Source organism: Rhinoraja longicauda, chromosome 15, assembly GCF_053455715.1.
Source record: "Rhinoraja longicauda isolate Sanriku21f chromosome 15, sRhiLon1.1, whole genome shotgun sequence".
Lineage (NCBI taxonomy): Eukaryota > Metazoa > Chordata > Chondrichthyes > Rajiformes > Arhynchobatidae > Rhinoraja > Rhinoraja longicauda.
Window position 1 is genome coordinate 31,145,700 of NC_135967.1, and position 16,789 is coordinate 31,162,488.

The 16,789-nt window shown below is 43.2% G+C and overlaps 1 protein-coding gene across 1 annotated transcript; it reads right to left on the reverse strand.

The window, feature by feature from the left end:
• Nucleotides 1–258: 258 nt before the first annotated feature.
• Nucleotides 259–13,272, reverse strand: mars2 (methionyl-tRNA synthetase 2, mitochondrial). Its single transcript, XM_078412421.1, has 4 exons — nt 12,920–13,272; nt 8,003–8,337; nt 4,473–5,729; nt 259–4,375 (listed from the first exon to the last, which is right to left on the reverse strand). The coding sequence occupies exons 1-3, from the start codon at nt 13,245–13,247 to the stop codon at nt 4,527–4,529; spliced, it is 1,866 nt and encodes a 621-aa protein (XP_078268547.1). The 5' UTR covers nt 13,248–13,272; the 3' UTR covers nt 259–4,375; nt 4,473–4,526.
• Between the last annotated feature and the right edge of the window lie 3,517 nt (nt 13,273–16,789).

A 16,789-nucleotide genomic window follows, 5' to 3' on the forward strand; every position in this document is an offset into this window, starting at 1 on the left:
CTACCTCCTCTGGCAGCTTGTTCCATGTACCCAACCACCCTCTGAGTGGAAAAAGTCGTTCCTCGAGTTCCTATGAAATATTTACCCTCACCTTAAACCTATGTCTTCTAGTTCTTGATTCCGCTACTTTGGGTAAAAATACTGTGTGTTCACCCTGTCTATTCCCCTCATGATCTTACACACCTCTGTAAGATCACCTCTTATCCTCCTGTGCTCCAAGGAATAACTCCCTCCCGGTACAATCATGTAATCCATGGATACAACACACATTGGCCTGAGATCTGAACTAAATACTTGTCTTATTTGTTTAAAACAATGACATATTTCTGAACGTACAGCATACATCATCTTAAATGAGAATAAAGGCTGATATGATCTACAATAAACGAGACATTCAGTCATTATGGCTGGATTGAATTATTTCAAATAGTATAACTTGATAACGTGATTTACATAACTTCAGAAAGACAATATGTGGAAAGAGAAAAGAACAATAATGTCCCACAATGAACTTGCATTGCAATGATTCCACTCAATGTCAAATCACAAGGTGAATGCTTAGAAAGCTATTCCATCAGTATCGGTTCACTTGTTCAAAAATATCATGTTTTACTGCTCAGCATTCAGCAGGAGTTCTAAATATAACTAAATCATTTGTTTTAAGAAATCTTAGTTTTAATACAATTATACTTCATGTCTCTTTAAATATGAGAAATAAATTTACAGCCTTAAATTTCCATTGTGTTTGAACCTGGGTTTGTTTCATTTTCATGCTTACTTTTCAGTACCTTTCTCTATTTACTTTTATCAGGCCACTTCGGCATTGCTAAGGTTCTACATGAAGGTTAGAATTCAAACATTATTCCAAATGAGCAAGAAGTCCTCCTCTTCTATATTTGCTTAACATTGTATCAATTTGGTGTTGGATCATATAAAATTCTGAAGGGACTTGAGATCATCGATAATGGGAGAATGTTTCCCCCTTGTGTGTGAATCTGGAATTGGGATCAGAATATGGTGTCATCCATTTAGGAGGGAGATGAAGAGGGATTTCTCTCAAGAGGTCCGAGACTGAGCAACTGAATGCATTTATAAAGTAATAGCCACATTTTAGGTTTATAACGAAGTCAATAATTAAGGGATCCAAGAAAGAAAGTGCATTTTTTATCAAGATAATACCACCATCAAACTTACTGAATGACAGATCAGACCTTCTCAAACTTTAACTCAATCTGTACCAAACCGTTCACAACTTCATAGCCCTATTTTACCTTGATTTACCTTGATTGACCGTGACATTGTGATAACATTGATGAATCTAGACTGCCAACATTTTCAGGCTTTTATCTGTATCTCTCTTAACACTGCATCTATTAAAACAAGTCACAGGAGAAAATGTTTGTCCTGTGGCCAGGTTTGTTACTTTACTTGAAAGCTATTCAACAGTTCAGGAAACAGTAATGGAGTCAAACGCAGAATTATTTCAGTACGATGACTTTGCACCAGAACTGTGAAGAACTGAAGATATGACATTTTTAAATAGTTTCCTCATGACTCTAATTCCCTCACATTTCCTATTTTTAATTGGTGAAACCAAAAATGAGTGAATACTCATAACATTGGCAGCTGATTTAATTTTAAACAATTAGGATCTAAAAATTACATTGATTGTACATGACCACAAATTCCTTTGGGATGGCACCGTAGCACTAGTGGTGCCACCATCTCATGGCACTGGAGACCTATGTTCAAACCTGACTTTAGGTAGTGTGTTTAGTTTGCAAGTGATGTATGAGTTTCCTCTGGGTGCTCTATTTTCCTCCCAACATGTAGATTGGCAGATTACTTGACCATTGTTATGTAGTGTGTTGTCTGTGTACAAAGGGGAAATTGGTGAGGAGTAATCCAGAATTAGGATTTTGTAGAATTAGTGCAAATTGGACTGGACTCAGTGGGCTGAAGGGCCTGTTTCTGTGCTGTATATTTGTATGACTTTAGTAAACATTTTGACAATGCACCCATGATAGGCTGGTCGTGAAGACAAAGATATGGGATCTAGGATGACCAGCCATCTGGATACAAAATTGGCCTGGTGGTAGGAGGCAGAGTGGTAGAAGAGGGATATTTTCACACTGATGCCTGTGACCAGCCGCAGTGGTGGGTCCAAGATCCTTTGTTATTTGTTATTTATATCAAAGATTCAGATGAGAATGAAGCTAGCACGATCAGTAACTTTGCAACTGATACCAAAATAGCGGACAGTGAAGAAGGTTGTCCAAGTTATTGACCAACTGGAAAAGCTGGCAAAAGAAGCTTAACACATTTTGGGAAATTAACCCAGAGCAGGACATACATGATCAGGGGTAATGACTTGGGAAGTGCTGCTGACAGCAGATCTAGCGATGCAAGCATCCAAGCATAAGGGATGCAAGGTCACAACCCTTTCTCAGACTCCTTTTTAGTGGCGGTCAAGTAAGTGAAGAAGCAGTGATTGAAGAAGGGTCCCAATTCAAACTGTCACCTATCCATTGTTCTCCAGAGATGCTGCCTGACTCGTTGAGATATTCCAGCAGTCTTTTTTTGGATTGATAAAATCTGTATTCCATGGCTGTCATGTCCAAAATGATCGGGCATAGGCTTAGGGTGAAAGGGAGCAGGTTTAAAGGATATCCGAGGACTTCTACAGATGCGTCGTAGAAAGCATTTTATCGGGATGCATCGCAGCTTAGTTTGGGAACAGCTCCATCCGAGACCCCTAGAAATTGCAGCAAATTGTGAACGCAGCCCAGACCATCACACAAACCAACCTCCCTTCCATTTACTCAATTTATACCTCATGCTGCCTCGGCAAGGCCAGCAGCATAATCAAGGACGAGTCACACCCTCGCCACTCTCTCTTCTCCCTCTCCCATCGTGCAAAAGGTCCAGATTCAGGGACAGTTTCTTCCCAGTTGTTATCAGGCAATTGAAGCATCCCATTGCAACCAGAGAGTAGTAACTACTAACTACCTCATCGGGGACCCTTGGACTATCTTTGATTGGACTTTCCTGGCTTTACCTTGCACTAAACGCTATTCCCTTATCATGTATCTGTACACTGCGAATAGCTTGATTGTAGTCATATATTGTCTTTCTGTTGGTTGGTTAGAATGCAACAAAAGCTTTTCACTGTACCACTTTTCATGTGCCAATAAACTAAATTAAACGAAATGAGCTGTCAGAGGTGGTGGTGGAGGCACAAACATTAGCAACATTTACGAGGCCTCTGGACAGATACTTGAATGAGCAAGGCATAGAGATGAAATTAATGCAAGAAAACAGGATTAATATAGATAGACATAAAGTGGGCATACATGCAGGGTGCTGAAGGACTTGCTTATTTTATGCTGTACCATTTGACTGTATAATTCAGTGCACATAGGCAGAAATCATTTAATTCTTGATTAAACTGCAGGATCTATAATATTCCTCTTCTTATTGACCTTAATTTTTATCATTCTAAAGATAAAAATGATCATAATTTGAGTATAATTTTCACAATTCCAGCTATTGGTTTGAAGCCTTTTCCTTCTAGAATAGTAAATCGTCAACTTGAAGCAATCAAAAAGAATGAGGCATCAAAAGAGGGGGAAATATATTTCCATCAGCTCCAGTTATAGAACCTTTTACACTTTATGCTGCACACATGACCTGCAAATACCAAATTTAGGCCAATAATGTGGCTGAGAAACTGCACATATTGTGGTATTTTCAGCCTTTCTGAATCAAGATATTTTTTCAATTTACAATTTAAATGGCAAACAGAATTAATACCCTAAAGTATACATAATATATTGAAAATCAAACGTTCTGTACCTTTGATTGAATACCGGGTTTTATTTTATTCCATTTGTCTAGTGTGTTATGGTATATTTGATAAAACTGGAAAATTTATGGCAGCATTATAAAGATGTGTCATAACCAAGGGTGAGTGTAGCTTTGAAGCAAATCAATTTCCAAAATGAACCATACTAAGCTGGCAGAGACAGATTCATAAGACTGTTTGAATAAAAACCTGCAAATACTTGACCATACTGAGGGAAGCAAAAGCAGAAAAGAACGAGTTTTCCATACAACATACGAGTTATTCTGACATAAGAGAATAAATTAACCCGAAAACCTAAAATGCTGCCCAAAGAGTATGAATTTGGTTTAGAACTAAATTCAATTCTGTACAAAAATACATTACTGCTCTTGGTGGTTAGATATTAAGAACAATTTGTAAATTAAATTATATCAGACTTAAAGGTGAATTCGTACAGGTCAGTTACATGTAGCTTGTAGCAGTCATAAACCAATGTTCATAAATTTTTCCAGTCAGAGCTGACATCATTACCTAAAAAAGAGGAAAAACGCATTTATAATGCAAGTTGAAATAACATACGAACAAATGAAAAAATATTAATCTACTGTTCAATAACTTTAATACGTACAATATCTTCAGGATTCATTATTCACACAGGACTGAGTGACTCAACATCTCAGATTTACTTCAGAATATGGTGCATCTTTATCTCCTGATTGCCTTGAGATTTGCTTGGTGCTTTATGTATCCTCTCCAATCTGTTAAACAAGAGTCCTGTATCTGGCCCTAACTTTCTTCCTTCAAATATGCAAATATTATTGTGGTATCTGGCCAAGAAGTTCAAATGTTCCCAGTCTCGTTCATGTGGGCCAACAGCTAACCGTGAAAGCAGTTGATTTGCAATTGTTGGGACCACTGGTTGCAATAGGATCCCATAAACACGTAGGCACTCTAAAGTAATGTGAAGTACTGTTTCCAGCCAGCAGCAATCCTCAGCAATTTTTCGATCAAGTTTCCAGGGAGCGTGTCTTTGGAAAAAGCCATTTGTTAATCGAACACAAAAATTAATGGCTTCTAAGGCCTTATAAATTTGTAGATTTTCGAAGCTGTCCTTGACATTCATCGGTAGCTGCTCAACCGACTGAATCATTTTATAATCTTCAGTTGTTGCTCTGCCTTTCAGGGGCCTGTTGTCTTCAGGTCGTCTTTCAGGAAAGCAGTGATTGGAAAATGTGGTGTAAATTTGATCAGGATTTATGCTTGTGCCTGTACAACGGTTAAGGAGACCTCCCAAGGAATCTGCAAGGTCTGCATTTAAAACTTTCACCACTTTATCATCATAATAGTTACAGTCTGCATCTGGCACACCTTGCCGCAGCAAAAAATATCTGAAGCCATCAACAGTGTATACAGAAAATCTTTCCATTGGGTCAACAACATTTCCAAGGCTCTTGGACATCTTTTGGCCATTGACTGTCCAATGGGAGTGAACATAGATTTGCTTTGGTAGCTGCAAACCGGCTGCCAACAGGAAAGCAGGCCAATAGATAGCATGGAACTTGAGAATATCCTTCCCAATAATGTGATGTAGGCCAGGCAGATTTTGATCCTCTGGATAACCTGCTACAGTCAAGTAATTAACTAAAGCATCTAACCACACATAAATAGTTTGTGTTGAATCTGCAGGCACTGGAATGCCCCACTTTAAACGGCTCCTTGGTCGTGACACAGATATATCTGGTATTTCTTCCTGAAGCCAGTGGAGAACAATGTGATAGAATTTTTCAGGGATTATTACTTCTGGGTTCTTCTTTAACCACTCTAACAACTTGGGTTTAAACTCAGACAATTTGAACATGTAATTTTCTTCTTTAGTCCATTCTACCTGTTGGTTAAAAGTAAAAGTTAGAATAAACCAAAGTAAAGGTAAAGCATCAATTTTCTCCAGGTGAAAACATGTGTGCAACTAGAGCATACTTACTGAAACACGAAGTGCAACATAATTGCATAAGTGAGAAATACTAAAAAAGTGAAGCTATTATCAGGAAATACTCAGTGCCAAATAGGATTGACAATATGTTACGTAGAAACATAGAAAATAGGTGCAGGAGGAGGACATTCGGCTCTTCGAGCCACCACCGCCATTCATTGTGATCATGGCTGATCATCCACAATCAATACCCCGTGTCTGCCTTCTCCCCATATCCCTTGATTCCACTAGCCCCTAGAGCTCTATCTAACTCTCTCTTAAATCCACCCAGTGATTTGGCTTCCACTGCCCTCTGTGGCAGAGAATTCCACAAATTCACAACTCTCTGGGTGAAAAAGTTCCTTCTCACCTCAGTTTTAAATGGCCTCCCCTTTATTCTAAGACTGTGGCCCCTGGTTCTGGACTCGTCCAATATTGGGAACATTTTTCCTGCATCTAGCTTGTCCAGTCCTTTTATAATTTTATATGTTTCTATAAGATCCCCTCTCATCCTTCTAAACTCCAGTAAATACAAGCCTAGTCTTTTCAATCTTTCCTCATATGTCAGTCCCGCCACCCCAGGGATCAATCTCGTGAACCTACACTGCACTGCCTCAATTACAAGGATGTCCTTCCTCAAATTAGGAGACCAAAACTGTACATAATACTCCAGATGTGGTCTTACCAGGGCCCTATACAACTGCAGAAGAACCTCTTTACTCCTATACTGAAATCCTCTTGTTATGAAGGCCAACATTCCATTAGCTTTCTTCACTCCCTGCTGTACCTGCACGCCAACTTTCAGTGACTGGTGTACAAGGACACCCAGGTCTTGCTGCACCTCCCCCTTACCTAACCTAACTCCATTGAGATAATAGTGAATACAGCAGCTGGTGATCTTTTGAGGTTGAATCAAGCTACAGTAGACGGAAAGGTTCGACAAGGTCACTTTCAGCAGGGCTAATGTGCAAACCACATTACATTGAGCTATGTGCTAATGGAAAACAAAATTTCATTTTTTCCAACCTTTAGTCCACACAAAAAAAAAAACTAATGAATGTTAAACTCCACCCCCTTCTCTTCACCCCTACTTGATGAGAATTTAAAAAAAGGAAAATGCTGGAATTACAGACAGAACAAGTGGAGAAAACAGAGTTAATGTGTCAGTTTACTGCACTATATGCTCTGATGAAAGACCAATAATCTGAAACATTAACTTTCTCCATATCTGCTGCTTGACTGGAGTACTACCAACATTTTCTTTTTTTTGTCACAAGCAAACAAATCTTTCCACCATGGAAAAATTCAGATCATGCACACAGCAGCGTGATGAGCAATCATATCTATTGCTCTTTTCAATTATCGTGAAAATTAACTCAAGGTACTAATCACATTTAATGCTCCTGATCAATATTGTATATAAACATAGCACAAAAAGTAAGGAAATTTGTGTTTGGTAGATTATTTCTTTGTTGTAACAATGCTTCTTGGCAATAAATCTTATACGGTTGGAAAGCCTGTTTATTTCCCTTTTAAATGGTGCCACATTTGTAAGGAACATGCATTTGTGGGATGAGCAGCAGAGCTGAGTATATGGGATGCGCCCATGAAAAATTTGCCAAATCTCTGCCAATGCCAAACAGCTTATTCTGCTGTTGCTATTGACTCTTGTTTTGAGCTTCTGGTACCCCCAGGTGCTGACAAGAATGGGATGCCATCCCACAACAGTGTGTGACCAGGCTGGTGACCAGCATGAGGAGGAGGTGCCAGGCTGTTGTGGCTGTGTATGGTTCTTCCACACGCTACTGTGGCTCCTGTTTATTAAATGAATAAATTGTTAAATTGCCAATATGTCTTGTTTCTTCAGACCAATCATCCAATCCACCAAACAACACCGAACAAGAGTCAATGGCAGAATAAGCTGTTTGGCATTGGCAGAGAAGATTTGGCAAATTTTTCATGGGTGCATCCCATATACTCAGCTCTGCTGCTCATCCCACAAATGCATGTTCCTTACAAATGTGGCACCATTTAAAAGGGAAATAAACAGGCTTTCCAACGGTATAAGATTTATTGCCAAGAAGCATTGTTACAACAAAGAAATAATCTACCAAACACAAATTTCCTTACTTTTTGTGCTATGTTTAGTATAAATGCACTCCCCAACACAGTTTCAGGCGCAGGCTTACCTTGTGACCACTTTCCAAAGATACTTTAATAATGTTCCCATTTTCGTCTTTTCTTTCTGAAACTTGTGAATCAGAAAGGAAAGTCTCATCTGGAGTGGAATACCAGCCCTCATATGCTGCTTGGTAGAGGTAGCCCTTTTGACGCAGAACACACCAAAAATATTGTACTGCAGTTTTGTGACGCTCCTCTGTAGTTCGAATGTAATCTGTATATGAAACCAGGGACTTGTGGAACAATTTCTTGAACTTCTCAGACACACTGGCACAGAACTCCAATGGGTTCTTAGCTGCTGCATCTGCAGCTTGTTGAATCTTCAGGCCATGTTCATCTGTCCCTGAGATGAATGAAACAGCTGTGTTATAGAATGAAATCTGACAACAAAAATATAAATATTTCAATCAAATGAGAAAATGAGTAGACATAGTTGAAACGAGAGTAGAAATGAGCAAGTGACATAGTTGACTGCAGTAACAACAATGACTCCAGGATAGATGATCAGAGGACACACAAGTGCATAGCTCTTCAGCTCAACCATGGTAGGTTATGTAAAATACAAAGTGCTGGAGGCACTCAGCGGGTCAGGCAACATTTGTGGAAGAAATGGATAGACAATGTTTCGAGTCGTATAAGCCATGATAAATTATTAACCAAAAATAGTAAATATTGAAAACACCGAGTACGACTGACCTGAAGCAAAGATCAATTAACTTTCCACATATATAGCCAGGCCTGCTAAGTGCATCCAGCATTTTCCATTATTCTTTCATATTTCCAACACCTGCAGTTTGTTCTGATTTTCTGTTGCTTTGTCATTGGTATGAAACATGGCAAAATGACAATCACCATGGGGAGAGGAGGATGCAAGCATGCTTTGTTAAAAAAACTATGCTATACTTAAACTGTAAGGAAACGAGAGTATACAAACATTGTTGACCCACATGTGGAGGGAAAAGGTGGAGATTTGTAATTTCCAATTTCACTTGCATTTATTAAAATGAGATGACTTTGATTTGTTAAAAAGGCCTGATGAGCTTTTTAATTTTAATTATACTTGTGATTAATCTTCCAATGCTCCTCCACTAAAGGCACCATGCAGGTCATGTCTACATGATTGTGTCTCAGTGGCATGGTAGGCTAATTGGCTTTTATACATTTCCCCTATTGTACCAGATGAATGATAGGAAGATGGTAAGGGGTGGGGGGGAATAATGTGAATACAATATGGAGGAATGGGATAGAGAAAATGGGTGCAGAATTGGAAGTAATAGGATTACTCTGTGAGCCAACAATGGCCGGGCCAAATGTGTGCTCCTATGTTTCAAGGAGCATAATATAATGTGGGTATTAAAAAGTGAAATGCTTTTACTGCTTTTGCAAAATGTTAAATAAATAGCTGTAGCAACTCAAATATACCTTGGAGTAACATAACAGCACATTTCTTAGAAGTTAACTGTTTTCTCCTTGCAATCCCAACAAGATTTAAGAGAAAATATTTTCACACAGAGGGTGGTGGATATATGGAACGAGCTGCCAGAAATAGTTGAGGCAGTACTATAACAACATTTAAAATACATTTGGACAGGTACATGGATAGAAAAGAGGAGATAGGGGAGATGGGCCAAACATAAGTTGGGCCGAAGGGCCTGTTTCCATGCTGCATGACTGGCTCTGTAATCACAGAAGAAAGTTTGATTTACTCTATCTTCAGGAACCAGCCGAGAGCATTGGATGTTGCAACAGTCAAGGGAGCAAATAACAGCCTGATGTTAATGGAAAACCTGCATTTGAGAACCAGCTGTGACTTTGGTCAAATCAATAACAAATTAATAATACAGGCATCTACCCACCAAACTGGAAAATCAGCCAGGTATGTTTTGTCTTCAAAATCCAGGAGAAATCCAATCTGCTAATTACCATTCTCAATCAGCAGTGATGGAAATATCAGAAGCAGTACCAACATTTATTCACCAATAACTGTATTCTACAAGCAGTACAGTAAACCCTTGTCTATGGACCTCTTTATAATGGATTTTGGTTATAGTGGACTGACCTACTGACATTCACTGCCACAGTGGGCTGCCGCCACTACCACGGCCCGTGCCGCCTCTCTGGCTGGGCTGCTCCCGTCACCCCTGCCTCCCGCAGGAGCCACTACCACCTCCGACAACACTATCATCACAGCCGCCTCTGTCACCACCAGTCGCCGCATCCATCACAATCACCACCACCACCGATCCTTACCTGCACTCCAGCCACCTGTGAGTGACGACCAACAAATGCGCGAATCCTCGTCTCTCCCCCGGCCACCAACTCACCTGGATTCCAGGACCAGTTCTAACCAAGAGTTTGAAGAAGAGTCTGGACCCGAGACATCACCAATTCATGTTCTCCAGAGATGCTGCCTGACCAGCTGAGTTACTCCAGCACATTGTGTCCTTTTGTGTATTAACCCACAACTGGAGTTGTTTGTTCCAACTATTTATACAATAATCCCTTACACGGTTTTAGCGGAAAATCGGCAATAAAAGACACCCCCCACATGGTTCGTTATAACATGCGTTTACTGTAATTAGTTTGTATGGTATTCAGTCCATTGGCAAATACACAGAATTCTCTTGAAACTGCATTTATCTACATGCTTAAAAATTATAAAAACTTACACTCCAAGACAGCCCTAGTCTGCCCAACCACTCCGTTGCTCAGACCCTCAACTCTTGGCAACATTCACGTAAATCTTCTCTGCACTCTTTCCAGCTTAGCAACATCTTTCCTATAGCAAGGTGACCAAAATTGAACACAATACTCCAACTGTGGCCTCACCAATGTCTTGTATGACTGTAACATGACCTCCCAACTTCTATACTCAATACCCAGACTGATGAAGGCCAATGTGCCGAAAGCTTTCTTGAGCATCCTATCTATCTGTGAATTTAAAGTGTACTCATTTCAATTACAAGAGCGTTCAATCCTGTCTTGTTATTTTTCAAGGAACTATATACCTGTACTCATAGACCCTCCACTCTTCAACGCTCCCCAGAGACCTGCCATTCACTGTGAAGATCACTGGGCAGCACGGTAGCGCAGCGGTAGAGTTGCTGCTTTACAGCGCCGGAGACTCAGGTTCGATCCTGACTACGGGCGCTGCACTGTAAGGAGTTTGTACGTTCTCCCCGTGACCTGCGTGGGTTTTCTCCGAGATCTTCGGTTTCCTCCCACACTCCAAAGACGTACAGGTATGTAGGTTAATTGGCTGGGTAAAGGTAAAAATTGTCCCTAGTGGGTGTAGGATAGTGTTAATGTGCGGGGATCGCTGGGCGGCACGGACTTGGTGGGCCGAAAAGGCCTGTTTCCGGCTGTATATATATGATATGATATGATCCTGTCCTGATTAGTCTTCCCAAACTGCAACACCTCAGGTTTATCCACATTAAACTGCATTAACCATTCCTTAACTAGTCTGAAGAAGGGTCTCGACCACAAATGTCACCCATTCCTTCTCTCCTGAGATGCTGCCTGACCCGCTGAGTTACTCCAGCATTTTGTGATACCTTCGATTAACCATTCCTCTGCCCAATTGATCAAGATCTTGCTGTAACCATTGATAACTATCTTCGCTATCTGCAATACCATGCACTTTAGTGTCATCCACAAACTCGCTAATCCTGCCTTGTACGTTCTCAGCCAAATCTGCGATGCTAACCACAAACAGCCATGGGTCATTTGTCTTTGTGTAACTCTAGGATAAGGAACTATTGGACACTGATTTGACTGTATAAAGTTCAGATAGAGTACTGGTAGGGAAAGATCGCTCTCTCCTTATCACTGCTCCCAGAGGGCCGCCGCGGAAGATACTTCCCGGACAGCTGCAGAGAAAGGCGGGCCGGGTCTCGCGTGTTGCGTCGACGGAGCCGCGCAAGTCGACGGTTGGCGGAGCCCAAGATTGGGGCCTGAGTCGGCGTCACGGCAGGGATAGTGGAGAGGTTGGTCTACGGACGGACCACGTGGCAGTAAGGACGCCGCTGCCAGGGGGAGGAACAAAGTAAAACCCGGCATGGGGGGGGGGGACCAGTGAGAGAGGGGGAAAAGCAATGGGGACCTGGTATGGGGGGACCGCCGTGAGGGAGAGGGAAGGGCAATGGGGTCCCAGTGTGGGGGGATCACCGTGATGGAGGGGGAAAGAGGAATGGGGACCCAGCGTGGGAGGACCACCGTGAGGAAGGGGGGAGAGCAATGGGGATCCGGCATGGGGGGACCACCGTCAGGGAGGGGGGAGAGCAATGGGGTCCCGGCATGGGGGGACCGTCGTGAGGGAGGGGGAAAGAGGAATGGGGACCCAGCGTGGGGGGACCACCGTGAAGGAGGGGGAAGGGCAATGGGGTCCCAGTGTGGGGGGATCGCCGTGATGGAGGGGGAAAGAGGAATGGGGACCCAGCGTGGGAGGACCACCGTGAGGAAGGGGGTAGAGCAATGGGGATCCGGCATGGGGGGACCACCGTCAGGGAGGGGGGAGAGCAATGGGGTCCCGGCATGGGGGGACCACCGTCAGGGAGGGGGAAAGAGGAATGGGGACCCAGCGTGGGAGGACCACCGTGAGGGGGGGGGGGGTGGAGTAGAAGAACAATGGCGGACCTGGCACAGATACTTTGTAACTTTGTCAGAACCCTTTATGTGGCGACTATTTATACCAAGCAAAGAATTTCACTGTGACTTGTCACATGTGACAATATAGCATTCATTCATTCTGGTAATTTTGTGGTCAGATTCCTTTCCTTTCCTACAATTTCATGACTCACTTCACTCAGCCCCTCCGCCATACACAGAGTGATTCCCTTTCCAGGGGAAGGTTTTGGACCCGACACATGAACTCTCCCCACAGGCAGCTGCTGCCTGCCTGACCTACAGCCGCCAGTCAGTACCTGTTGTGAACTTTGCGTCGGTCCCCAGTAAGACCTTGAGCCGATACATGGCGTCGGCCAGCACCGCCGAGTACAGGTGGCCGATGTGAGGGGCCGCGTTCACGTAGAAAATGGGAGTGGTGATGAAGAAGGGGCCGGGAGCGGGAGCGGGAGCTGGAGCTCGAGCGGCCGCCGGGCCTGCTGAGGCTGAGCGGGGACGGTGTCCACACGCCTTACCCGCGGCCAAGCGGCATCCGAAGGCCCGACCACTCCGGGCCGCCAGCCGGAGGGAGCCGGTGCCCAAAGACGGGAGGTGGCGGGACAGGTGCGGTCTGACGAAGCCCCACATTGACGGAGCGGCCTCCTGCAGCGCCGCTCACCGCGCCTGCGCACTCACCTTCCCCCCTCCCGTGCCCTCGGAGTACGCGTGCGCGTGATGTCAGGGGGGGGGGGGGGGGGAAGGAGGGGGCCACGGTGGCGCCGCGGGAGAGTTGCTGCCTCACAGGGCTCACAGCATGGGAGACTCGAGTTCGATCCCGACCAAAGATAATAGAGCAGAGCAAGATAGACCACTCGACCCGGGTTTGTAGATGAATTGGCCGAGAGTCATACAGTGATACAATGTGGAAACAGGCCCTTCGGCCCAACTTGCCCACAACAGCCAACATGTCCCAGCTACACCAGACCCATCTGCCTCCGCTTTGTGCATATCCCTCCAAACCTATCCTAAACATGTACCTGTCTAACTGTTTCTTAAATGATGGGATAGTCCCAGTCTCAACTACCTCCTTTGGCAGCTTGTTCCATACACCCAGCACCCTTTGTGTGAAAAAGTTACCCCTTGAATTCCTATTAAATCTTTTCCCCTTCATCTTGAACTTTTGTCGTTTGGTCCTCTGGGCAAGAGACTTTCTGCATCTACCCGATCTATTCCTCTCATGATTTTGGACACCTCTATAAGATCACTCCTCATCCCCTTGCGCTCCAAGGAATAGAGAACCAGCCTACTCAACCTCTCCCTATAGCTCACACCCTCTAGTCCTGGCAACATCCTCGTAAATCTTTTCTGAACCCTTTCAAGCTTGACAATATCTTTCCTATAACATGGAACCCAGATCTGAACACAATATTCTAAATAAAGTCTCACCAACGTCTTATACAACTGCAACATGACCTCCCAATTTCTACACTCAGTACTCTGACTGATGAAGGCCAATGCGCCAAAAGCCTTTTTGACCACCTTATCTATCTGTGACTTAACCTTCAAGGAACCTGCACTCCCAGATCCCTCCCCATCACTCCCCAGAGGCCTGCCATTCACTGTGCAGGTCCTGCCCTTGCTAGACGTCCCAAAATAGTCCCTGGTCAACTTGTCCCTTCCTACCCAAACCACCCCCTCCCCAGGTACTTTCTGTTGCATCCACAGGAGATGCAACACCTGTCCCTTTACCTCCCCCCTTGACTCCATCCAAGGACCCAAACAGTCTTTCTAGGTGAGGCAGAGGTTCACTTGCAACTCTATCAACCTCATCTACTGTATCCGCTGTTCCAGGTGCCAACTTCTCTACATCGGGGAGACTAAGCGCAGGCTCGCTGATCGTTTCGCTGAACACTTCCGCTCTGTCCGTCTTAACCTACCTGATCTCTCAGTGGCTCAGCACTTCAACTCCCCCTCCCATTCCCAATCTGACCTTTCTGTCCTGGGTCTCCTCCATTGTCAGAATGAGGCCCAGCACAAATTGGAGAAAGCACGTCATATTTTGCTTGGGTAGTTTACACCCCAGCGGTATGAACATTGACTTCTCCAACTTCAGATAGCTCTTGCTTTCTCTCTCCATCCCCTCCTCCTTCGCAGTTCTCCCACTAGTCCACTGTCTCCGACTACATTCTATCTCTATCCCACCCACTCCCCTGACATCAGACTGAAGAGTCTCGACTCGAAACGTCACCCATTCCTTCTCTCCAACCCATTCCTTTGCTTCAGAGATGCTGCCTGAACCGCTGAGTTACTCTAGCAATGTCTACCTTTGATTTGACTCCACAATCAAAAAGACCCAACGGAGGATGTACTTCCTGTGGCAGATGAGGAAACACAATTTGCCACAGGCTATGATGGTCCAATTATATACTGCCATCATAGAGTCTGTCCTCACCTTCTCCATCATGCTCAGCCATCAAGCACGACATCCAGATGCTGCAACAAATCATTCGATCAGCTGAGAAGGTTGTTGGCTGCAACCTTCCCCCCATAGACAAACTGTACATTACAAGGGCCAGGAAGCTAGCGGGCAAGATCATCTCTGACCCCTCTCACCCTGGCCAGAAACTCTTTGAAGCACTTCCCTCTGGAAGGCGACTCCGGACTGTCAAAGCCGCCACAGCCAGACATAAAAACAGCATTTTTCCACGAGTAGTAGCTCTACTCAATAAGCAAAAGTCTGTTGCCTCTTTCTGCTCTGGTTTATTTCACTCACATGTTTAAACTAATGTTTTACTCTTAATGTTTTAATGTTTTATGCTTTATTCTTACTTGTTTACTGTATGTTCATGTTGTTATTGTGAGCAGAGCACCAAGTCACATTCCTGTACATGTACATACTTGGCCAATAAACTTATTCAATTCAATTTAATCTCCAATCACCGACTCTTCAAAAATTGTAATCATGTTTTAGATTCAAATTTGGATTATGGATTTAGTCATACAGCATGGAATCTGTCCCTTCAGCCCAACTTCCCCACGCCGACCAAGAAGCTCCATCTACATTAGTTCTACCTGCCTTCATTTGGCACATCTATATACTCTTGTTTGTTTGTTCCTGAACTACAGCCAAAACGGTACACGATAGCGCGACAATTTTAGGCCCACCTTACTCACCGTAAGGAAGGGGCGGGGGGGGGGGGGGGGAGGGAGGGGACTGCACCAATGCAAGAAAGGTTTGGGCCCAACGGGTCCACTTGGTCTAGTATCCTTCTAAACCTTTCCTATCCATGTACCTGTACAAATGTATTTTAAATGCTGAGATACCTCTGGCAACTTGTTCCATATAGCCATCACCCTTTGCATGAAAAGTTGCCCCTCAGTCAGATTGCTATTACATATTTCCCTTTGCACCTTAACCCTATGTCCTCTGGCCCTATTCCAGGTAAAAGACTGCAATTACTTTATCTATTCCTTGATATTCATATTAAGCACCCAAACAATACAAATTTTTGTTTGAGTCTGTCTGAAAGTCAGCATTCAATTTAGAGTACATCCTGCACCTGCTTCACATTAACAATGATTTCAGAAAATAAAATTATTAGGAGAGACTAGGATTTCTATTTTAGATTTGCTGTGCCAGATTAGAGTTCTCTGGGTGGTTTATGCCTGCCACCAACACCAGGAAGCTGTTCAACCTTGATATCCTCAAATTTCAACAAAATCCATTACATAACAACCAAATCCACTGGGCAAAGTATCTTTAACTCTTCTGCTTAAATCATTTTCAGATTACAGGTGGCTCTGCTATAACAAAAAAGATGAATTACATGAATAGGTGACGTTTTGGGTCTGGACCCTTCTTGACATGTTTCCATGACACATATTGGATATAATGTAAGTGTTGAATTAGGGAACATTTGCATTACACAGGGCAGATTGGTTATAATGCAATTTTGACCAGGAATTGGAAAAACACTTATTTACTTTGGACATTGGCAAGAAAAAAACTGTTTTGGATTAAAGCAGTATTTATGACAAACTCAAAACCTGAAGACCTCACCCCTTTTTCCCCATTGACACAATCATCTTTACAAACATAATTTATAAAAGATTGGTATCTTAGGAATACTACTATCGCGTTACAACACAACTACCGACAATGATCAGTTTTTAAAAAAGACCAATTTTTA

Bases quoted from the DNA above. Each gene is read 5' to 3' on its own strand.
- mars2 (XM_078412421.1), bottom strand. From the start codon at position 13,247: ATGTGGGGCTTCGTCAGACCGCACCTGTCCCGCCACCTCCCGTCTTTG. The intron at 8,338-12,919 runs GTACTGACTGGC...CATTCATCTCAG, and splicing joins CGACGCAAAGTTCACAACAG to GGACAGATGAACATGGCCTG. The intron at 5,730-8,002 runs GTAAGCCTGCGC...TTTAACCAACAG, and splicing joins CTTTGGAAAGTGGTCACAAG to GTAGAATGGACTAAAGAAGA.